General features: G+C 51.2%; 1 protein-coding gene across 9 annotated transcripts; it reads right to left on the bottom strand.

The window, feature by feature from the left end:
- Nucleotides 1-13,185: 13,185 nt before the first annotated feature.
- LOC134056866 (E3 ubiquitin-protein ligase TRIM11-like) lies at nt 13,186-23,087 on the bottom strand. Of its 9 annotated transcripts, none has more exons than XR_009934178.1 (8): nt 22,544-23,084; nt 21,955-22,215; nt 21,380-21,592; nt 21,272-21,294; nt 21,050-21,165; nt 17,454-19,019; nt 17,337-17,359; nt 13,186-17,050 (listed from the first exon to the last, which is right to left on the bottom strand). XR_009934178.1 is itself a non-coding variant. In XM_062513765.1 (7 exons), the coding sequence occupies exons 2-7, from the start codon at nt 22,604-22,606 to the stop codon at nt 20,656-20,658; spliced, it is 819 nt and encodes a 272-aa protein (XP_062369749.1). In that variant the 5' UTR covers nt 22,607-22,706; nt 22,841-23,084; the 3' UTR covers nt 19,997-20,655. The 9 variants fall into 9 exon arrangements, 3 of the variants coding, with proteins under 3 accessions (XP_062369749.1, XP_062369750.1, XP_062369751.1); XR_009934179.1 differs by lacking the exon at nt 17,337-17,359 and having other exon boundaries at nt 13,186-15,914; nt 16,956-17,050; XR_009934175.1 differs by having other exon boundaries at nt 13,186-16,531; nt 16,956-19,019.
- Nucleotides 23,088-23,173: the final 86 nt, after the last annotated feature.

Below are 23,173 nucleotides of genomic sequence, written 5' to 3'. Positions count from 1 at the left end.
ACAAAGTATTAGTCAGCCCAAAAGTAAGCAGAGGTCATGAAGACAAAAGTGCAGAGTGGAAATTCTAAATGTTTCTTCCTTGCAATAAAAGCAGATAGATATATATACATATATCAAGAATATAAGAATGAGACCTTTCTTATAGAAAGAAGCCACTCTCACTAAACTCTTTACACAGACTGGTTGGTTTTTTTTTTTGGCTCCTTGGTTTAGTTTGTCAGTTGAACATGCAAGTTTATAGCTGCAACACCACTACAGTGCCAACCTGTCAGCTAAACTGTATCTTTATACATCATTTCTGGACCTAGAAAATCATGTCCTCAGGTGGCTTGCTATAAGAAGCACTGAGAACTTCCTCATTAAAAATTTCCATTTTCTATAACATTTTATACAAGATTTCCATAGTGCAAAAATCACTCTCTCAAGGGAGGAGTTGCTGTAACAACTTTATTTTCTGCCTTGCACATTGAAGTAGTTAGCCATTTTATATATAAATTAAACTGAAATTCATAAGCAGTTATTTCTTTGTGAAAAAGCTTGTGGTAAGCATAAAATCACATTCATGTGCTAACAAAAAAAAACCTACAAGTACCTGCAGTGTTATATACTTTATTCAATCCTACACTTTTGTATTTAAACAGACCAGAAGTGTGCCAAAGAGAACTGATTAAGAATAAAATATTTACTGTAGATTTTGATAAATTGCACCTTAAATTAATGAGACATAATACTGTATTTAAATTTAACATCATAAATTATATGAAAACATTAATCTAAGTATTGGTAAATTTATACAATATAAAGAAAATGTACAGATTGAATAAATCAATCTTTTACCATTGCAGAAACAGTATGAGACAGTCTTTATTTGTGCAGCTTTGCTTATGGGAGGAAGAAGCCTACCAGTATCCATGACTAGCCTATAATCTATGCCTTGTCTTTAACTAGCTTTTTAAGTCACCCTTTTTTGATCACCTTATTATGTAGTCACCCTGTTAATGATGTACTGTGAACAGTGTTCCTAACATGGTATAAATAAATAATTTCTCTCTTAACTCTTGTTTTAGCCTAGTGTCTTCTTCTTAAGAGCTCCTTTAGTTATAACAAGAAAACCAATCCTCATCAAATTCAGGATTTATGTTACTGTTCTCTAGTGATTTAGCTGTAGTTTTGGCAAGAATTATGCTTTTCCTCCAATAAAACAGATGCTTAAGAGCAGATGCTGAGATTGCAAGATACCCCTCTAACTACAGATGATCTGGATTCGGAGTATGCTATTATTAAACACAGGGGATTAAGCAGGGGGTTGTTTACCTGTAACTTATTTATCTGGAACAGATTTAACTGAGTAGGTGTTGATGGTGTTGTTTTGGCATCCACTCACAACCAAGAGACCAAACCATATGCTGAAGATCCTCTTAAGTCCAAGGATGCTTTTCTTGACACAGTATTGCAAGTATGTACCTTCTGTATATACATGGAAACAACCTGCTTGAGCAATGTCTCCACTTTTCCTTAGTCTCCTGGTCTGGAAGATTTGGAGAGTGATGGAGAATCACTGTTAGGGAAGCATCTGCAGATTTTGGCCCTTTACACCATGTTGTTATGTTCTTGCTATGGTTTTGGGGCTGCAGAAGCTATCACAGGATTGGACTCTGCATTTTGAATAGTGTTTGTGACTTTAAGTAAATTTGACCTAGAGGACTAAGTCACCCATTCACCCATCCCTGCTGAAATACTCAGGGAGTTTTAGTTGACTCCTCAACTCTGAACAAAGAAAGCACTTGTACATAAACATACACAGGTCTGTGAACACATAGAGGTCAGCTATATCAGCTCCACAAGATCTAAAATTGCAAAAAAACCATGACACATGCAATTCACTTGTTTTTTAACATTCCCTGAACAGAACAGAAACTGACCAGTGGTGCATGGGCAGGGAGGAGGCAGCCAGTGGACCCCCATGCTGGGATGCCACGGGATCTGTGCCCTCATCCTGCCATCACCACACAAACCCCTCCTGCATCACTTGCCCCTCACAGGGTCAAGGTGCCTGGTGACCCCTGTGACCTGCCACAGGCTTATGGGGACCCTTAAACCCATCTCAGGGTACTGCTCCAGGCTGGAGACCTTCAGTGGAAATGGGGACTTCCTGGGGACAAGGACCTCTGGGTGCTGGTATAGGATCCAGTGGGGTCAGGGACCTTCATACTCTCAGGGGACCTGGTATTGTGGGTCATGGGTGGGTGACATCCCCACACAGGTGGCCCTGTTCCCAGATCCAAGACCCTCTACTCCCCCCAAATGCACCTGCTGTATCAGGGTAAGGGCCAGGGTGTTAAGAGTCTTTCATAGGTTTCTCACCAGAAGAGAGGTGGTTTATTTAAAATTTGAGCTGTAAAATCAAAGCAGATCTTAGACACAGCTGCCTTCCCACTGCATGTGCCCACTGGAACAGGGACTAGTAGGAGCTCTGGGACTGAATGTACTGGAAGCACTAGGATGGGGAAGCTGGACTGGTCGTGTTTGGTAGGACATTCTTGCTGGCTGCCTGGAAGAACATTGTTGTTGCATGTTGTCAGTGGGGACTGGTAGCACTGAGGTAGGCTATAATGGGAGTCTTAGTGCAGGAGTACTAGCAGCACTGGGCTGAGAGTACCGGAACACTGGGCCATACTGGGACAGGAGGCACTGGGGGCAATAGGAGCAGTGTGTTTCAGGGAGTGGTTGGGGGCTGGATGTGCTAGGGCAGGCATTTTTGGGGGGAGTATTTGGGGTCCAAGGTGAATATTTGTAGGCCATGGACTGGTTTTGGGGGGTATTTTGGGAGCTTAAGGGTCATGGAACAAAGGCTGCCCCACAGGCCAACTGCCCCCTTCCATGTCTGAGCAGTGGAGGTGAAGGTGGTTTGGCAGTTCAGTGTGCTGCCAGAGTGGGAGTGCCCTCAGGATGACAGCAGTTCCAGGGGCACCCACTACCCCATGCAGAAGGTGATGGGCAAACCCCCACCCACTGCCCCCCAGCTGCCTTCCCTCAGAACCCCCAGATGATGCCTGGGTCCTCTCCTGGTTGTGAGGGGACAGCCTGGATGCCAGTGCTCCATTTCTGGCCTTAGAGGGACCCCCAGAAACACGGCTCTCCTCCTTGTGAGGGGACAGCCTGGATGCCAGTGCTCCATTTCTGGCCTTAGAGGGACCCCCAGACACACGGCTCTCCTCCTTGTTGCAGGGGGCCACACAGACATCTGCATCCCATCCTGGTCCTGGGGGAGCCATCTGGGCATCTGAGTCCCATCTGAAGGCCTGCTGGATGTCTGGGTCCCCTCAGGGAGAGCACACCAAAATCTGTATCTCTCTGGGGAGCTGCCCAGATACATGTTCACTCCTGGTTGTGGTGTGCACCCCAAACACCTGGGGGTTTTGTGTTTTTGGGGTGCCACCTGTCCTCTGTCTCTGGGACCCCAAAGAGGGAGCAGGTGTGGACAACACCAGTTCTCTTTGCTTCCCCCCCATCCAGCTGCCTGGGTCTTTACAGGATTTTGAGTCTGTTCAGGCCTTTGTGTCCCTGTGTGTGTGTGTGTGTTTCCAGGCCTGCCACTGAAGCCACTTGAGTTCCAGCACGACCTCTGCTCAGCCCCATGGCTCAGAGCACCATGGCAGCTGTATCACTGCCCTCAGCTGTGCTGTACTGGGGCAGCCCAAGGTGTGGATGAAGATCAAGGGGAGCAAGGGAATTTTGGGGCTCCTGTTGCCTCAGTCCCAGGTGGAGTGGCTGAAGAAGAAGGGAGCCATCAGGGAGGGTCCCTTCAGCCGGGGGTCCCTGGCCCACCACAGCTGCAGACATGAGACTCGGTGATCTGTAAAAAGTCCCTTCCAATCCGGCCCCTTCCAGGACTCCACGACAACCGGCTGCCAGGGCCAGGTGTTACCTGGCAACAAGAGACACCACAAACACAGGCACGTGTGACCGGGGCTCGGGAAGGCAGGGGAAGAGGAGGAAGGAGGCTGCTGGCTGCCCATATTCCTGGCTGCAGCTTCCTTCCGAGCACGAAGTGGTTTGTTTTCGGACAGGGCAGCAGCCATGGCCTCGGTCAGCATGTTACAGCTGCTGGATGACGCCATCGGGACACCCGAGGTCAATGTCAACTTAGAGGCGCTCCGCAGACTGCTGAGGATCATGTTGGGACACCTGAGCCTGCTGGGCCTGCAGGATGTGATCCCGCAGAAGGAGGAAGGCAGGACCGGCACCGAGGCTGGGGCACGGGCCACAGGGCAGCTGCCTGGGAAGGACGAGCTGCAGGGGACCGGGAGCGGCCCTCCTGTGGCTGCCGACATGGGACGGGTGGAGAAGACTGAAGCCAAAGTGAGTGCCATCTCCAAGGTAGAGGCTTTTCCCACTCCCTGGGTGCTCCCCTGAAGGCACCCCTCCTTTGGGGTCCGTGCGCTTATACCAAGGTTTGGTTGAAGCCCAAGCTCCAAACAGCATGTTGACTTTCATTGTAGGAAAGGGAGAGAGATTTGTAAAGAAAATCTGGGGCTGAATCACTGCTCTGGGTGCTTTGGGTCCTTCCTAGGTTGGGTGTTTTCCTGCAGACCCAGGATGTGCCATAGGCCCCCCAGAACAGGGGTGGGAGTTTCTGGGGAGCTGCTTGCCTGGGGTTCACCCCGGCCACTGGTCTCTCCTAGGCCGCAGCTCTCTCCCAGGAGATGGCTGAGACTAAGGCCATGCAATCCAACATGGGAGAAGAAATACAGAGGATCAAGGAAGCACTTGGCCAGGTGAGCTGCCTCCATCAACGTGTTGAAGGTCTGAGACCTTTCTGTGTGCCAGAGGTTCAGCTGCATCCAGCCATGCTAGATGAATGGAGAATGCTACTCCCAGTGCCCAGCTATCCAGCTGTGCCCCACAGACCATGGTGCAGGCAAAGGTTCTGCAGGTCCCCAGGGACCCTCCCATGAGGTTCATCCCCATCCCCCCACCCCCCCCCTCCTAGACCATGGATCTCTGCAAAGATCTCCGTAAAGAGATCGGTGAGATGAAGGCCACACAGTCCTGCATGGGAGAAGATATCCGGATGATCCAGGAAACACTTGGCCAGGTGAGCTGCTGGCTCTGAAAGGGAATTGGGCCCTCCCTACCTCTCAAGACTGCCACCCCTGCCCTGTAACTGTGCGTGTCACCCAGTGTGAAGGGCACTGGGAGGGAAGAGTAGGAAGGGTGTCCTGTGAGGGAAGCATGGGAACTCAGCCTTGCCCACTAGGAGGCTCCCACCTCTGCCTGCAGATCAACCTGGTAGTAGAGGTCACTGTCTGCCTCAGCCGAGGGGTTGCTGAGGCGCTTTGAACTAAACAGCCCTGGAAAAAGGGAACAGGAGTGCTGGGAAGGAAAGAAAATACAGTTCTACCAGTGCTTGGCAGCGTGCCCAGGGGCTCTTTGGCTTGGGCCCAACCTCAGTTATGGATGCTCCCAGGTCCTGACTGCAGTTCCTCTTCTCACCCCACGCCAGGGAAACCTCCAGGATGCTGCTGGCCAGCCACTGGTTCTCCATGACCAGCCCACCCCTGGGATGCAGACAGGGACTCCCAGTGCACAGAGTGGCACCACTGGTTCCCAAGCAGGCCATCCAGCTATGGAGAGCATCATCAGAGACCTGTCTGAGCTCCAGGGCCAGATGTTCTCCCTTCAGAGCCTGGCCAGAGACGTGCAGGATGAGAAGGAGAAGGTAAGCCCATAGCAGTCCCTAAGGGGGATGCAAGAATGCCAGGGGGAGTTGGCAGTGAGGAGGCAGGCAAAGGAAAGCATGGGGTCCATTCTCTGACTCTGCCACTACCACCCTTCCCAGATCAGACAGCTGGAGGATACCTTTGGAAAGCTGGGTATGACTGTTGCCAAGTGTGAAGTGGATGGCACCAACCAGATCCCCCTACAGCTGGAGTAAGAGAATGGGGAGAGGATTTTGTATCCTATGGGGCTGCAAGAGAGCTGGGAGGTAGAGGGGTGGCAGTCCAGGAGCATCATGTTTGGGGAGAACAGCTCACCCCTGAGTGGCCTTGTGGAGGCTCAGCCTGCCTATGTCCTCATCTTGTTGGCTAGGTCTGCACTGCAGCAGATTAAGGAAGAGCAGAAGGAGCTGAGAGAGGAGCAGAAGATTACCAAGGCCACACTGAAGCAGCTGGTCACAGCAGACCAGCTTCAGGAGCAGGTGAGGTTTGCGAGCAGCACTCCATCTGCTGTCCTGAATGGCAGGGTGCTCCCTGTGGGGTTCCTGGCCACACTCCCTGCCTGGTCAGGACCATCTGGGCACCAGGTTCTGCTGGCTGCATCCATTATATCTCAAAATCAATTCCTTCTCCCCTTTCTGCAGCTGAACAAGCAGATGGCGGTGATGGAGAGTATGGGGCAGCAGCAAAGAGAGTCACAGGTAGTGTGCGCCGATCGCAGCTCGGATACCAAGCTTGTGAGGAAGCTCCTACACCGCTGTGAAAGGCTCCAAGAGCAGGTGGACTCCCTGGTGCCCCAGCAGGTGCAGAGGTCACTGCCAGAGAAGACCCAGGTGGGCAGCTGGCAACATGGTGGTGGGGGAGGGGGGAGGGGTGGCGCTTGGGAGGTTGTGTCAGGACCCTCTGTCTGGTTGTGCTTACTGTAATGTAGAGCAGCACCTTGCTACCCCCCAGTTTGGTTTGCATGAGTTGGCAGTATAGCAGGAAATTAAAGCCTTGATACAAATGTCCAGCTGGCACTGAAGGCCCATGGCTGATAACCAAGTAACCCAGATCTCTCCCTGAGGGCAGCCAGACACCCCTTGCATGACACTATCTTGTTTGTCCTTCTCCCTGGAGCAGGATGAGGAGTTGTTGAAGAGCATCCAGGCCACCATCGTGCGGGTGGAAGGGGACTGTGAGCAGCTCAGCTACATCACGGGGAGCCTCCAGGATGACCATCGGCAGCATCAGAAAGATATTGAGGTTGGTGACTGGACCACCAGAGGGTCAGAGGCACACTGAGGCTGGAGACTGCCAGAGGTCTGATCCCCTGCACACTTGCTCACAGCCCTCTGTTGGTTCAAATGGCCTTCCCTAAGAGCAGGGAAGCATTGGCTGTCCCAAACACACCTCTGACCCTGCTGTGGTTCATGAGATGCTTTCTGTATTGGAAGGCTCTGTTCCAGTCCCTGGAGGGTCTTGAGAAGAAAGCAGACAAGGAGGACCTACTGCTGCTGGTATGGTCTTGAGAGTTCATCTTCAGCCCAAGGGATATTGGGCTGGGTGACAAATGTCCTTTGAGTGCTCAGTGGCAAAACTGGCTTGGATGTGGAAGAGGGAGGGTGTAAGTACTTGCAGACTGGCTGCAGATCCCTTGCAAGATCCCTCTGTCCCCCTCTTTAAATCCCTTCGACCCCATGAGGATGATGGGGTAAGCAGGCCACACAGCCCTGAAAAGGGCACCATGGCCCTGTCGGAGTGTTTCTGTATCTATCCCCAAAATGTACTGGCCCTGCCTCTTGTACCTCTGCCCTGTCCCGACCACTCTCCTGCCTTTCCTTCCTGCTAGAAAGTGGACAAAGCTGCCCTGGGCAGCAAAGTTAGTTGTGCCCATTTTGATGCAAGCATGGAGCACCTGGAGGATAGGATACAGGATTTGCTGAGACGGGTGTTGGGCCAGGAGCAGCGCTGGCAGGAGGCCCAGCAGCAGTTCAGTGATGCCCTGGACTCCAAGGTGAGGGGTGCCTTATCCTCATGTTACAAAACTGGCTCCTTGGGGGCTTTGCAGCCTGAGGCAGCATTTCTCTGAGGTGTCCCTCTCTGCTGGCTTTTCCCTGGGGACTACCATGTTCCATCCTGGAGCAGCTGGTTAAGGGTGTGCATCTGTCAACAGCTGAATCGCCTGGAGCTTGGGCCTTTCCAGAAGCAGCTGGAGAATACCTGGGCAAGGATCATCAAAGATCTCAAGGATGAGTTGTCAGTAAAGATTGACGACGCTGCTGGAATTAAGCAGTGAGTGCAGTGGGATGGTATTGGCTTTGGCAGCAGCACTGGCCTTGTTCCTGCCTGTATGGTACCCTGACATGAGAACAATGTAGCCAACAAACTGCAGGGATGCTGACAAAGTTGCTACACCTTCTTCACCCACCAGTATCAGATTCCCCACATCAAAGGAGGCAAAAGAATCGGCATATGCAGAAAGGAGCTTTCCAAACCAGAACCGGGATGTGGGTGCAGAGATTCAAGGATGGAGGACAGAGGGTTGTTCCCCTGGGCTGGGGTGCAACACATGGTGCCACAGGCCTCAGTCATGACCCGCTGTCCTTGGCAAGGTGCAGGGGAATTGTGAGCACTGACAAGGCGATGACACCAGGGGAAGGGCTGTTTTGGATGGCAGTTTTGGTGCCTGCACCCTTCACCTTATATCCCTGCCTGCTCTGGGCAGCTATGGGCCATGGCCACAGTTCAGCAGTGCCAGTTCCACCAAGGCAAGCTTATCTCCTTGTCCCCTTGGGCAGGAGGAAAAGCAGGCCCAAAGTGCCAGTTTCCCCTGAAAACATTGAGCCTCCTTGCAGCGACATGCCTGCCTTCTGTTGCTGCCTGTGAGCTGCTGGCTGTGTGCACTGCAGCCCTGTCAGGAGCTCACACAGCCCTTTCTCCCTTAGGCAGCTGCTGGTCCCTTACAAGTGCCTGTCCTGCAACCGCCACCTCAACATACAGGTGCCTGGCCTGTGAGTAGCATCTGGTGCTGGTATATTGGGGAGCTGCATGGATGGGACAGGGGATGGGTGCTGGTGATGCCCTGCTGTCTCAGGCACAGGAGTTAGAGTGTTTGCCCGGAGTGTCTGAATCTGCTGAGCCCCCTCTGAAGCCATGTCTTTCAGATGTGGAGTAGGAACACCTCCAGGAACACTTCCCTAAGGATAGCAGCCGAGGGATGCTGTGGGGTACAAGCCTATGGGTTTTGGTGCTCTGCCCCAAGCTGGGGTGGCTCATTTGTCCCTAATCACCCACCCATGGCTCCTGCCCTCCTCAGGCACATTGACACACTGCCACTCTTGCCACCGCTGCCAGGCAGCCACGCTGCACACCTCTCTACCATCACCACGCAGGAGAAGCATGGTCACAGGTAGGGGGCATGGGAACCCATCACTGGCCTCTGGGATGCTGGATAGTCCTGCCTTGGCAAGGGAGATGTCTTCCCTGGAAGGGGACAGAGGGGGCCAGGAAGGCTGGGCAGGGCAGGGGAGCAGAGGGAGCAACAGGTCCTTGCCCCAGGTCTCTGGGATTTTTAAGCCCCTACTACACTGCTCCATCACACCCTGGTCTCAGTGGCACTGAAGCCACGTGCCAGTTTTATCTGGTCTCAGTCTGACCTCAGTCTTGGTTGAGATTTAGCAGAGTGGGACAGGCATGTCCACGTGCAGCAGTTGTAGGGGAATCAGCAGGGACATGTGTCAGTAGGGAGCACCCTCTGCCTCCCCTTCCTGGCACAGTGGGATGAAGCCTAAGGTACCACAGTGATGGTCAATGAGCATCCCCATGCCCCATCCCTCAGGAAGCTGGTTAATAGCAAGTTCCTCAAGTCACAGAGCTGCAGGGGACAGGACACATTCAGTGCACGGCTCAAGGATGTACTACACCTCTCCAAAAAGGTAAGGATGGCGAAGGGAAGAACGTCAGGGAGGAACAAGACTGGGAGAGCGATGCTGAGCATCTGGAGGCCACCCTGCCTCAGTTTCCTCAAGGAGAGATGGGTGGGGAGGGTTGCTTGAGGATGCTGAATTGGGCCTCACATTGCAGCCAGCCTCCCTTCTCCTTCCCAGCCTGGCGTGATTGAGCTGCTGGGCACAGACGACCGTATGGATCAGGGCAAGGACCACAGGCCTGAGGTGGCAAAGAGGGCACAGGATAAGTTTGGTATGGCTTGTCAGGACACCAGTGGTGGGGAGAGAGAGCACCAGCAGTTTGCTGGTGATGGGTGAGCAGGCTCTCTCTGCAGACCTGGGCAGGTGCAGGGAGGATATGGGGTCTGGGGAAGGCTGAGGAGGGGTGTAAGCAGGATGGAGAGGGGTAACTGGTGGATGGGACAACTGGTGCTTGGGTGTATTCAAGATGGAGTGCAGTGTGGAGATGACCCTGGCCAGTGTGGGAAAATAGCCCATATGTTGGTGGGCAGAGGCCAGTACTTTGTCCCTGAAGGTCTCCAGCCATACAGATGCCCCTGAGCTTCAGGCTCAGGGCTTCAGGCTTACCTCTGTCCTTTGCCCCCAGGCTCCACCACCTTCCTAGAGCACCAGCCAGCCTCAGGCCTCAAACACTAATTCTGGGTACTGCAGCATTTGCTGCAAATCCAGTCCCCTGCAGCCAGGCAGCTGGCTGGAACTGGATGCTTAGAACCCCTGCATGAAGAAAAGACTGGGACAACTGCCCAAAGAGATTTCTTTTCAGGTTAATAAAAAAAAAAAGTAACTTGCTGTTTTTGAGATATTCTAAGCAAGACTGATTTCAAAACTAATCCCCCATTTCAGAGCTGCCACCCTAAAGCTGGACAGGTGCCACAGGGAAGGGTGAAGTTTTGGTGGGGACAGGAGCAGGAGAGCTTGGGGTGAACCCCCAGACTGGATCATGTGGATATGCGGGGAGTGTCCCTGAGCCAGGTGGAGGGGCTGGGACTGCCCCTAACCCATGGGTTTTGGGGGTACAAGAGGTGTAATCCCTGGGTTGCCCCCCACCCATGCTGCTGATGACCCTGAACTGAACTTGGGCAAGGCTGCAGCAGCACCACACGTCTTGGGGAAACTTGAGGTGAGCCTGAGCAGCACTGCTCCTTCTCGCACATCAGGCTTAGGGCAGGGTTTAATATCATCATCGTCGTCGTCATCATCATCATCATCATCATCATCAGGCCCTGGGAACAGCAAACTTGTGGGACCCTTGCAGGGGATGCTCAGCTCCCTGTGGAATATGCAGTAGTGATGCCAGTGTCACTGCTGCCCTCACCATCCATGGTGTCTACTGTCCCTGGTGTCAATTAGGTGACACAGTGTCCTATAGGTCCCTGGTGTCCCAAAAGTAACAGTGACAATGCAGCAGGTGCAGTTCCTACACCACCTGCCTTTCCCAAGGTTGAGGACCTCAAGTTGTCCAGTGACATCACCCTCACCTGCTTCACATTCACCAGACCTGTGAGGACGCCCCAGTCTCACCCTGGGGTACTGCTCCAAGGACTTTCCAAGGGGATAGGGACTGCCAGAGGTGGGGACATTAAGGGTGATTGATCTGTGGAGACAGAGATGTCACAGGCATTGGGGATTCTGGAAGGTTGGGGACAACCATAGGGGGTTTGGAGAAAATTTATGGGGACAGGGACCTCTGCATCTGGTTTAAGTCTGGGAAACACCAGGGCGTCAGGGTACATGCAGGGATCCAGGTCAGGTGTTTGGGTGCACAGGATCCTGACTGTCCCACCAAGCCCATGGTACTCAGCACTCAGCAGGCTCTGCTGTGGGCACCCGCAGGGGACAGGGGCCATGCCTCTATCCTCACAGCCTGCATGCTGATGACGATACAGCCTCGTGAGCACCAGGTGATGGTGGATGGGTAAGGGTTCTTCAGGAACCAAAGGGTGCCCTGCAGGGCATCTTTTTCCATGTGGTGCTGGTCAGGCATACCTGGACTTTGATCCAGGCAGTCATCACTGCAAGCCCCATCCACCCCAACACCATCAGGATGGCATGCTGGGGGCCATGGTGAAGAGGGGCAGGACAAGGGGTGCTGGAGAGCTGAAGGTGCTGGAGAAGGTTGGGGACATCTCACCCTGGCTGCAGGATGTTGAGGGGTGAGGATAACTTGGGATTTGAGGCCTGGATGTCTGGTGCCAGGTGCTGGGGCGGGGCCAAGAGCATCTGGCAGGTCCAGACCTGCTTTGGAAGACAATAGATATTTACTCCAGAATTTTACCTCGTCACTGCTGGGACATTTGCAGGCAGCAACATTTCTAGCATGGTTCTGGTTCTTTCTCTATCTGGCTTCTCCTGTATCAGATGCAGCTGGTTTTACAGCAATGTATTTTTCCCCCAATTTCATTTAAACCCATTGTCTCCAGAAGTCCTCTGAAAATTTAATTAACAACATTTACTGAATTTTCATTAGTCAAAATGTTAGTCATCAAAACCTCTTCCACACTTAACAGTTCTCATTTGCATGGATGAGCCCAGAGGAGCGAGGGACTCTGCATGGGATGAAATCCCCTCCCCATGTAGTGCTGGCTATGGGGCACCTCCAGGAGGGAGGACAGACTTGCTGGAACTCATCCACTAGCTCTGTCTGTGTGAAGGCTACTGCGGGATCTGTAAGCATGGGAACATGGGGACCTGCTCCCTGGCCTTTGCTGGGCCCTTGGCAGTATCATAGATCCCTAGGGGGGGTTGCACTAGTGGATGTGAGGCTGGATGGAAACCTGTGGGCAGAGAGCTCCTGAGGTGGGGGGCCACAGCAGGAGCTGGAGAGGAGATGTGAGGGCAGGATAAGACATAGTCATATGGCCCCCGTGGGGTCCATGATTTACACTCTGGGTGAGAAATGAGCTGGAGCACCTCCTTGTGGCCTGGGAACCAGAGTGCTCGCTCCTGACCTCCCAGGACAATGCATTTAGAGCATTAATCTGATCTTTACAGTGGGTTTGGACCTGCTTTAAACTGTCAGTGTCCTCCTGCTTCTTGGCACCATTATTTTATGGCCAGGCGCACCAATCACTGCTGGTCAAACAAGAGTGGCAGTATGAAGAAGTTCATTCTTCCCCTGAGCTGGTTGTTGAGGACAGAGACACCAAAGTTGTGAACCCTGGCCCTGACCCAGCGAAGGTGTGCAGGGGGAGCAGAGGATTGTGGAGCTGGGGACGGGCCCACCTCAACATGGGTACATCACCCACCCCTGATCTGCAACACTGCATGTCATCTGCATGCCTTGGAGACCCTTCACCTCCCTGGGTCCCCAACCAGCCCCAGAGGTCACTCTCCCCCTAAGTCCCCAATCCCCCATCCTAGATGTCTTTGTTCTCACAAACCAGTTTCTCCCTGCATGTCTTCACATCTGGCTATCCCCATCCCCTAGAGAGTCCCACCTAAGGCAGCACTGCAGAATGACTCAAAAACACCTTGTTTAAGACACCAGTCCCCGGTTATGAGTGACACAATAAATCGCTGAGCTCAACCAGTTTATTTCAAGACAAAGTTCAGTTCATAATTTTTTTGGAGTTTGCTGTGTGAAGGATTTGGGTGAGCAGCAAAACACAGCTGGCTCACTGTACCTCTAGGGGGTAATTCCTCCATGTGGGAAATTCAGGTCTAAAGCATAGGTCCATACAGAGTAACTATTTTACAGAATAAAAGGCAGAAACTAAATTTGACCCAGAATTCAGATCTCTCTTGCTCTACTCAGCTATCAGCTCTATTCATGCTGCTAAGGCCATGTAATGCACTATAATGTTTCATCCTGTGTTAAAAAAATATTTTAGCTTAAATAAACCCTCAGATTTGGCTTTTTGGAGGGGATTTTGGGCAATGAAGGGGCTTGGAGGGAGAAACATCCTGCCTGGCTTCATTTTGGGGAGAAAAAGACACTTCTCAGAGCAGGAGAAATTATAGAATGGAAAAAAATTAAATGAAATTATGAAATTTTATCCCAATAAACTGTGTAAGAAGAGGGGGGAAATCCCCTGGAGGTGGTAACTGTGCAAACTGTTGATGCCTGAGAAACTCAAGCCCCTCCTTCCCCCCATACAGGATATGGGTTAATTCTGGGAGGGTTTAGGGATATTTTTGGATGTTTCTTCCCCACATCCACTGCTAGTGTTGAAAACAACATATCTTGTTTTCACTTAAAAGGGGACAGTTTTCTCAAAAACAAAGGGGTTGGGGGTTTATCAGCTCTTTCTCCTCAAGACAGCAGTGCAGAGGCCACTATTTCTTTAACTGAAGTTCTTCCCTAATTTGGGGATTTCTTTCCCTATGGGCACTGTTTCTAGATAGAAAATGCCCATCTCCCACTGTGCTAAGATGCTGCCTTGGGGAGAAAGCCTAAAATGGAGCAAACATACCCCAAACCATAGGATTAAAAACACAGACACCCCCCTGCTTTGCAATGGAGCTGTATTTTCTGTCTTCTGGATGTAACAAGTCTCTGATTTTAAAAAGTGCCTTTTGAGCTCTATTTTTACAAGCATCCACAAACACCAACAAATTATTAACCTGAATCCATCCCCAAAATCCACCTCTTTGCACTTATAGTGGACCTCAGTGAGGCCCAGGAGAGGTTTAACACATCAACCACCGTGAAGCGCCTGCAGTCTCACTCAGGTTTGTCCCTCCATGCCTGCTGCACTTCCCTTGGAGGCACACTTCCCTCTCGGTATGATCCTGAGGTGCTAGTGAAAGAGGAGCAGCATGGGAAGAAGCAGAAGGCAATGGCTAAAACTCCTCCTCCTGGGAATGCTCTTCCTCAAGCCCCAAACCCAGACAAAATGTACCCCAGGTTCCAGCTTCATGGAAAAAACTTTTGACTCTTGTGAAAAAACAACCTTCAGCTACTCCTTTCATGGGCTAGTATGAGGTATGCCTGTGACTCAGAAGGGTTTTGGGGTCCACAGGCCCGTTTGGGAGAGCTGCAAGGTGCTTCTGCTGGTTCTGCTCAAGGAGTGGGGGTTGTGCACTCTCCACACCCACCCATCTGCACTCCCAGCTGCTGATAGCATGCTGTTGAGCTGCCTTTGAACAAAAACAGGCTGACTTCCTCCCCACCTCAATGCTGGGAGCCAGCTATGGGGTTACTGAGTTACACAAAAAGGCAAGGGATTTTGTTATTTATTTTTTGTATGGACTTTCAAATTAAATAATCCATAAAGCTTTTCAGATGAAGAGTGGATGGAGTAAGATGCTGCAAAGAAGTAGTTGGCTTCTACACATTACTGGACCTTGTCTTTTAAGGAAGATACCAACCTCACCATGAGCCAAACAGGGAAACAACTAGTTATACAACTGAGTAGGACTGCAATGTGGATTTGGCTGTGACCTGTGTTTTGTCGGGGCCCTTGTCTAAAATTAGGGTTCCGAAGATAAAAGTTGCTGTTCTTCCCTCTTCCTGGTAGTTTGTCATCTTCCTCACACCAATGTGAAGAGTGCATGTGGATGGGGAGACGAGTCTGGCAGCAAAGGAGTGGCTGGGACTGCAAGAGGCAGAGACCTGCCTAGTCCTGCTTGCTGATAACAGCACTTTATTACATGGCCAAACCCTAATAACAACCTTCTGCTGCTTTAAGATACTGGTTTATTTAGGTTTTTTCCCCTTCTATTCCCTTGTGGGCAGCGAAATGGGGGATGAAATCCTGTCTGTGGCCTCTCCCATTGCTTACATCCTGGCAATGAATACAAAACCCTGAAAAGGCCCCAGCCTTAGTGATCCTGGGAGACATAAAGTATGGTTTTAGCCCACTACCCCTAAATTCTCTACAAATCTTAAGCAGAAAAGTTTCCACTTAAAAAACCTTACCATGAGACATCTAGCATCAGCAACAAAGCCCATTTTCTTCCTCAAGGTGAGTTTTTAAACATCTTTTAGGGACGTTCTCCCTGTTTTTCTGGTCCATGCTTCCACTAATAAACAGCTGAGGAACTAAAAATACCTCTCTTTTCCCACTGAGAAGCAAAAGAGTGAAATGTGATTGTTAAATTAGATGTTATAAGGAAAATGAAATGGGGCCTTGGGGGCAGTGGGGCTGTTAGCTGTCGAGTTCAGTGTTTGTTGGGGTGGTGGAAGCGTCTGCACTTGGGAGGTTCATAGTGGATTTTTGGAGGACTCAGGGACAGAGGGTGAGCAGAGCTGGCCCCTCAGCCAGCCAGAGCAGTGGCTGGAGTCGTTCACCTGCAAAAGTGGCTGGGGAAAAAGCAAAGATTTCAGTCTGGCTGTCAGCATCACGGAAGGCCACCTGCCCACCAGCATAATCCAGAGCCACCTCGATGCATTGGAGAGTGTGGCTGTGGGGCAGAGATGTGGGGGGGGGGGGCAGGTGAGAGCCTGCAGCTTCCCCTAGCACTGCCGCACAGCCCAAACCCCACGTTCGGGGCTGAGACTGAAGCAGCGGTCACGAATCACAGGACACGAATTCCCAAGCCAACCCCAGTGCCCAGTCAGGACAGCCCAGCAACACTGGCCCCCCACAAAGCCCTGCTGACCCAAAACACAGTGAAGACATTCAAAATGCTCCATTCCTGAGGGCAAGAGGTGCTGGGGGTGATTCCCAGCAACCTGCAGTCCAGCCATCCGATGATACCAGGATTTGGGGGTGAGCTGTGGCTGGATCTAGGATCATGGTTGCTGGCAAGGAGAGGGATGTTCATGAGGCTCTATGCACTGGAATATCACCTCCAAAAATGGCACCAGAGCATCAGCTCCAGGCACTGAATCCAAATAGAGGTTCAGTAAATCCCTGAAGCTGGATTCACCTCCCCAGTATCCCCCTGAGTCTTCCTCCAGAGGTCATTCCAAGATGTCTGGAAATAGAAGATGAGCCCAGAGATTTTTACCTCTGGATCTGGCCCTGGGCCTTCCTCATATGCACTCAATCCCTGTTGCATGGAGAAGGCAAGACCACCTGAGGTGGGAGACACAACCGCCTCCTCCAGGGCATCAACTCCCTCTACACATAATTAGTATCCTAATTTGGGTGCCAATTAACCAACAACAGCATTCTGCACCTCCCACCTTCAGTTTTTATCCCTTAAGGCTAATCAGGAATAAATCCCTGATTTTCTTTTAATTAAATGAGCATTTGTGATGCTTTCACTTTCCAGCCAAATCTGTCAACCCTGGGGTTCTATGCCCTCCCAGAACCACCCCAGTTTCCCATTTCTGCTTAATAAATTCCCTTTTTTTGCCAGTTTTTACCCTCCAAGCATCTTTAAATCATGTCACTACCTCTGCCAGCAGGTTGGTTTTTCAGGTAAAATCTTCAAGCTGTTTCCAGCTCTGACATCAACAGCAGTGATGGCTGCACCTTCCTCTCTGTGCGCCTTGAGGGGAGCAAATTGGGGTGTTTAATGCCAAGAAATACCCAAATTTCCTTTCCCCATTGCTAGAAAACCATTGGGACATCTTTACTTCCCTGGGCAAGGCTCCACTTCTGCAAGACATGATGGAAGATTCCCCCATCATCACCAAGCTCTGGATTAAGCATCAACCCCCTCCAGCTCCAAAGCAAAAATCCCAGAGGAAAAGAACGCAGGATCAGAAGATACAAAAAAAGGAGGATCTGGGGCCAAAACTGCTGTTCCTGGTGATGTTTTTTGGCTCCAGTACCTGCTCAGGGTGGTTTGGGCATCCTGGAGATGAAGGGACAAAGATGCTTAGGGCTGCTTTCCTGCGAATAAAAGCCAAAAGTGGGGAAACAGATTCTGGGGCAAAGCTTTGGCTCACCAGTAGCAGGTCACCATCTGGTTGCTGGCGCTTGGTCTGGAGCTTTGCACAGCACTGCTGAATCTGTGACATCTCAGGCAGCTTCACCATGTTGCTGTTCCTCCAGCCTCCAGGACAGGCAATGGAAGAGGGAATGAAACCATGACTCCTGGTCACTCAGCAGTCAGTGGAGCCCTTTCAGCACTGCCCGCAGCTGCTGCAGGCGCTGGGTGAGAGCAGGAGTTTCAAATCCGCAATATTTAGTTTTGATCCCAAAACTACTACCCGCCCTACTGTTTCATACTTAACCTTTACCAAATTGCAGCATTTCAACTCAGTTTTGGCTTCTAGATGCTTGCCTTGTTGCTTTTTGGGTTTTTTTTCTTCCCTTAGAAAGACAGGGAAAAACTTCACCTCTCCTCAAAACACATATTCTGGGGGCTGAGTTTTAAAGGAAAGTAGCGTAGCTGAGGCAGGGGGAGAGTGCCTGAGACAGGGATCCACCCACGCCGTACCAGCGAGCGGGCTGTTGGAGGGGCACGGCGGGGCCGGCGCGATGCTCGGCGCAGGCGGTGCGGACGAGGATTCCATCGCGGGGACTGAAGAGGCCAAGGGGTGGCTGGAGCCGGTGGCACAGCTCCTGCACGGCCGCACACGTCAGTCAGCTGCACCCTGCTGCGGGCACGGAGCGCCGCGCACCGCCACGGCCAGCGCCCGCAGGAATTGTGGCCGCAGCTCAGGATCGTGACGGGATCCTGGGAAAAATCCAAGAGTAGGTGGTTTCCTCCTGGAGGTAGCTGATGGCGTTTCCCGCAGCCATGGTTGTTTACCACTGGGGAAGTGCGCCCGGGCAGGGTATTCCTGGATATTCCTGAAGTGGCGGCGGGGCGGGACGCTGGTGTCGGGGTCCGGAGCCTGCCAAGCAAAGGCAGCCCCGGGGTTGGGGCCGGTCCGACGCTCCCACCGCCCCAGGCATGGAACAGCGGGGATTTACGGACGGAAGGAAACGCAGCTGGGACCTGGGAGGGACGAGATATTTCCAGGGCGAGTTCTCACCCCTCCGGCTGCACCGGGGGAGGCAGAGTGCGGCCAGGAGAGGGCTCCAGGAGACAAGGAATAAATCAGGAGCGCGGCACGTGAGCACAGCTCCCTGGAGCTCCTGCGGATGCCAGCCTGGAACGCGAGTGTTAAAGTGTGTCTGGTAACGATAATAACGTTAACGAGGTTCCAATATAATATATCTCCGTTTAATATGAAACATGTGTATGTTTAAATATAATTGCAAATTTTATTATAGAGCTATAAAAATAATAAATGCCGGTGTGGCGCAAAATTGATCAGCTTTGTCTCTTTCACGGGGAAATAGAAAATAGAGAAGGTTTATGCGGAAACAACCGCACTGGGCATTCGTAGCTCTCAAAAAAACCCCAAAATTATGTTTATAGCCCCAGATTTGCCTTTGCCTGGGAGCATGGGAGCGCACAGAAAACTCCCTTCTCATTTGTTCGATCTCGGGCAGCGGCGAGAGTCACTGACTCCTTGAGGTGTAGAGCGAAACCGAGCCCAAACAAACCCAAAGTCTGATGTCTCGGGGGAAAAAACAAACAAAAAAAATTACAATAAATTAAAATTAAAACCAAAACTAAAATCCTTTTCTTTCTCTCCCTCTTTTCAATTTATGCTTTATTCTAAGAAACACCCAGAGATTACTTCATTAACAGCAGACCAACTTAATTAATTTTTAATTATTTCAGGCACTTATTGTTCTTTCCGAAGAAGAGTCTTAGCCTACATAAGGATTCTGCAGCAGCTAGAGAAGTCAAGGCTACGGTAGGTTATGAATATTTTCCCAGAAATTTTCTCCCCGAGGTGAGGTGGCGGTGAAGGGGCTACACTAAGGGGGCGGGCGAGGCCCGGGGTGTGACTGTCGCTTCTGATAGATGTCACCAAAAGGGCTGCACCGAGAGGGGGGCGAGCTATGAATAGAATGTATAGAGCAGAAAAAAAAAAATAGAATTCAAGAGCCGCACCGGGGGATGGGCGCTGAGAGCTGCACCGCGGGACGGGACAGGCGCGGTCCCGCCGGGAATCGCCGCTTATCGCGTGGGGGTCAGGGGACAGCCGAAAGCCCGCAGCCAGGGCCGGCACAGCCGCTTCCAGCGGCGGGGAGGAGTGGGACGTGCTGCTCTAAATCAAGGCCGAGTTGTTTAGGCTCCGGGACAGGCCCGCCACTCCGCACCCACGAACCGGGACCCGCCTGTCCCGCTGCCCCTCGCTCGCCTGCTTCCTCCTCCCTGGCCCAGCTGAACCAAGAAATGCCTTAAAATCTAGCCTAGGCATACACGTACACACACAAACAGAAGGAAAATCGGGGTAAGGGGGGAGGGGGGGGGTGCTTTGTTGTTGTTATTTGGTTGTTGTTGTTTTCTTTAATTCATTACCTACATGGTGAGCAGCAGCGCAAGAATGGTTACTAATTAAAGCAGTTGGGGGGGGAGATTGTCATATAATGCTGGCCATGGATTTATGTACAGAATCACGAACGGGACGGGACTGCTGTGGAATGTGTCTCCAGCTGTTTATTTTCAGCACCAGTCCCATTACATGATTGGGTCAATGGGGAGATGCCAGCAGCTCACGTCCTCGGCAGCACCACAGAACTCAGTGTTACAACGCACTTTAAAAAGTTTTTTGACCAATCACAAAAAGCAAAAGCATATTGACAGTAGTTTGATCATGTGCTATATAAGTACACGTACCTTCAATTAAAACAATGCTTGCTTATTTTGAATACAATACCTGCTTGTAAGCCTTAAAATACAATGCACAGAGCTCCATTATTAAGCTTAGAACTTTCTAATATCTTGCTAGATATACTTTTCTGCAGCTTAGGGAGTTATTCTAGCCAAGTGTTAATACACAGACCATTGTTATATTTGTCCTTGCTTTCTAGATCTCATATAACTTTTCTGCTGACAAATCTTACGGCTACTACTTAGCTCTAATTACAGTTCTGCTGTTTCAGTGACCTGCTTTTTGCAATTTTCCCAAAACCCTCTAATTTTAAGGATTCCCACGGTCATAATACCACTGTGTCCCTAGGAATATGGGCAGCACTCAGGATGAGGATGCACAGACAGCATCTTACAGAGCTCAGCTGCTGTGTCCATGTCCTGCATCTCCTGGCAATGACCCCCTGACAGCTGCCAGACAGCTCCTAGACTCAACGGGGCTCTCTGGCCTTGACCTGCTCCTCCTCCTCATCCCACCACACACTTTTCCTTTCTGCCAAGAGCTGTGGGAGAGGAGTTGTGCCAGTCTCCAGCGTAGTCTTTGATGTGGGGAGACCCATGGGATGATCCGTGTCTGGGAGGAGGGAAGAAGGTGGGGAGTGAGCAGGTGCAGAGCGTGCTGCTGCCTTTTCCTTGGACAACCTCCACTTCCTCTTGAAATGCCTCTGACTTCTCAGATAAATGAAATATCCCAAAATGCGACTGAATTCCTTTCACCAATATATTTGAATTATCCCAAGCATCTCTGCATTCCTCCCCAGAGCCTCCAAATTCTCCTAAAACACCCCTGAATTCTCCTAAAATATCTGATTTCTACCCAAATACCTCTGAACGTCTCCAGGGCCTCCCACAGAGCATGGCTTTGGCGGCAGCAGGAGCTCAGGCTCTTCTCCAGCTCCTTGGGGAGCCCTGAGGGGAGGTGGAGCCTCATTTCACTCCAGCTGGGAAAATATATGACAGGGACAGATGTTACGTGACAGGTGTATCCGCCAAGCCCCTCTCCGCAGCTGGAGTGATAGTGACGTGAAGCAACCAGATGCCACACACCTGCTTAGGGTGCTCCCAACATCCTAAAAGGAAAAAGAGAGAAAAAAAGGAGATCAACATCCCATAGGCAGCATTTTGGGAGAGCTTTCCAGTAAGGAGGGCACTCACCTGGGGCGAGCACCTGGCTTCCAGCTGCCCAATGAGTCTGTGGAGCTGTGCAACCCCCTCAGCCACCCGCAATGATTTTTCAGCGTGGGCAGCTGCGAAGGTATGGTCCAGCTCAGCCAGCCTCCCCAGCACGGTGCGCTCCTGCTCCGCCAGCAGCCGGCGCAGCCGCTCGAACTCAGCTTCAATGCGGCCCCTCTTGGCTTCACTCATCTCCTGGAGGAGACAAAATATCCTTATGCAACCCCCAGACCTGAATCTCCCCCTTCTGAGTTAAAGGACAGAACTACTTACACCGTAGCCAGGGGGGCTGTAACACTGGGGCAGGGCTGGGGATGCAGCTAATTAGTGACTCTAGGGTAATTAAGTACTTCACCCCAAGGTTCTCCTTTCCCCTCCCCTGTTGCCTTCCCTCTCTGTATCCTGTCCAAAACCAATCCAGGCCCAGAGAAGCAGTTAATTCCATGTTAACAAATGCCCCTTTATGACTCAGTCTGGGATGAAGATGAGCAGTGCCATGACGCTGATTTTAACTGTGGATAATAAGCAGCTGCACATGGAAGTGGTGCTTGCCAAACCTGCCCGGGATCTGCACCAACCACTCCAGCTGGGTGTAGGGTTTTGCAGGGCGCCAGGATGCCTCTTGGATATGATCCCATGTGTTCCTTCAAGAGGGGCTTGGGGAAAAATAAATACCCCAAGACCCATTCAGACTGCTGAAGAACTGAAGGGACTGCCTGTACCAGGTAGTCCTGGTGTCTTTTCTCTTCGCTTGCTCTCCAGTCCAGAAATTCTGCCAACACCTTCCTTAGGGATTGCAGGTGAGACTGGATTTTCTCCTGATTACAAAAAAAAAACAAACACCACCACCACCAAAAAAAAAAATTAAAAAATAAAAAACCTGAAGCAGTCATCCCAGACTTTTTGTATAAACCTTCAAAATCTTGCATTATCTGAGGGAGGAAAACAATAATCCCCCTAAAAAAGCCCCCTTGCTACCTTCCCTGGAAAGCAGGGATCAACTCACTTTCTGTTTTTCCCACAACTAGGAGCAGAAACTGAAGCTTTACTTTCCCATGAAGAAATTGAAATATTTTCACTTTGCACCTTTTGTTCAGGGAGAGGGAGAGAAGGAAGGCCTGATGGATCATAGGAAGGTGATCTCACCTCACAGGTCTCACTCAGTCCTCCAGAAGTCTTCATGACTACAGCCTGTGGTGGCTCATCCATTGCTTCCTGAGGGGCTTTTGTCTCTTCAACACCAAGAGATGATGCTCTGGCCAGTGTCAGCACAGGGGGTTAGTGCAGCTGCTGTAGCCATGCTGGCCTTCTGGCAAGGAGAAAGGAGTGCTAGGGGTTGGCCGTGGCACAGGGTGAAGCTGCCTGCCCTTGAACCGTCCCTGGGTGTTCCTGTGCTCAGTTCTCAGCACAAGCTGCCCCAGCTGGAAAAGCAAATGTCATCACCTATGAGTAGTCTTTAAACATATTTTATGTCCACAAGGTTGTCTTATCTCCAGGCATTGCTGTCACATTCCTCATCTGGAAGCTGCTCCCAGCTTTGCCTTGTTCACCTGTCATGTGTAAGGGGCCAGAGTCAGATTTGGGGAACTAGGAAGGCAAAATTTAACCAACTTCTCCCTTTGTGGTGCCATGCAATAATGCCCATTTTTTTTTTGCTAAATTTTCCTCCCTTCCGTCCCCAGTGCCTGTGCTGAGAAAATAAACAGCCCTGAAATGGGGGAAAAAGGGGCAATCAGATGGTGCAGGAGGTGCCCGAACACGTCATGGCCCCATCTG

Source organism: Cinclus cinclus, chromosome Z (genome assembly GCF_963662255.1).
Source record: "Cinclus cinclus chromosome Z, bCinCin1.1, whole genome shotgun sequence".
Lineage (NCBI taxonomy): Eukaryota > Metazoa > Chordata > Aves > Passeriformes > Cinclidae > Cinclus > Cinclus cinclus.
This window is presented reverse-complemented; position numbering and strand designations above follow the sequence as displayed.

What these genes read in the sequence shown, in the direction of transcription:
- LOC134056866 (XM_062513765.1), bottom strand. Translation starts at nt 22,606, where the DNA reads ATGGATGAGCCACCACAGGCTGTAGTCATGAAGACTTCTGGAGGACTG. An exon ending in GACTGAGTGAGACCTGTGAG is followed by an intron (nt 22,216 to 22,543) that starts GTGAGATCACCT and finishes TTTTGTAATCAG; the next exon opens with GAGAAAATCCAGTCTCACCT. An exon ending in GGCCCTGGAGACGTTCAGAG is followed by an intron (nt 20,799 to 21,049) that starts GTATTTGGGTAG and finishes CCCTCCTCCCAG; the next exon opens with ACACGGATCATCCCATGGGT.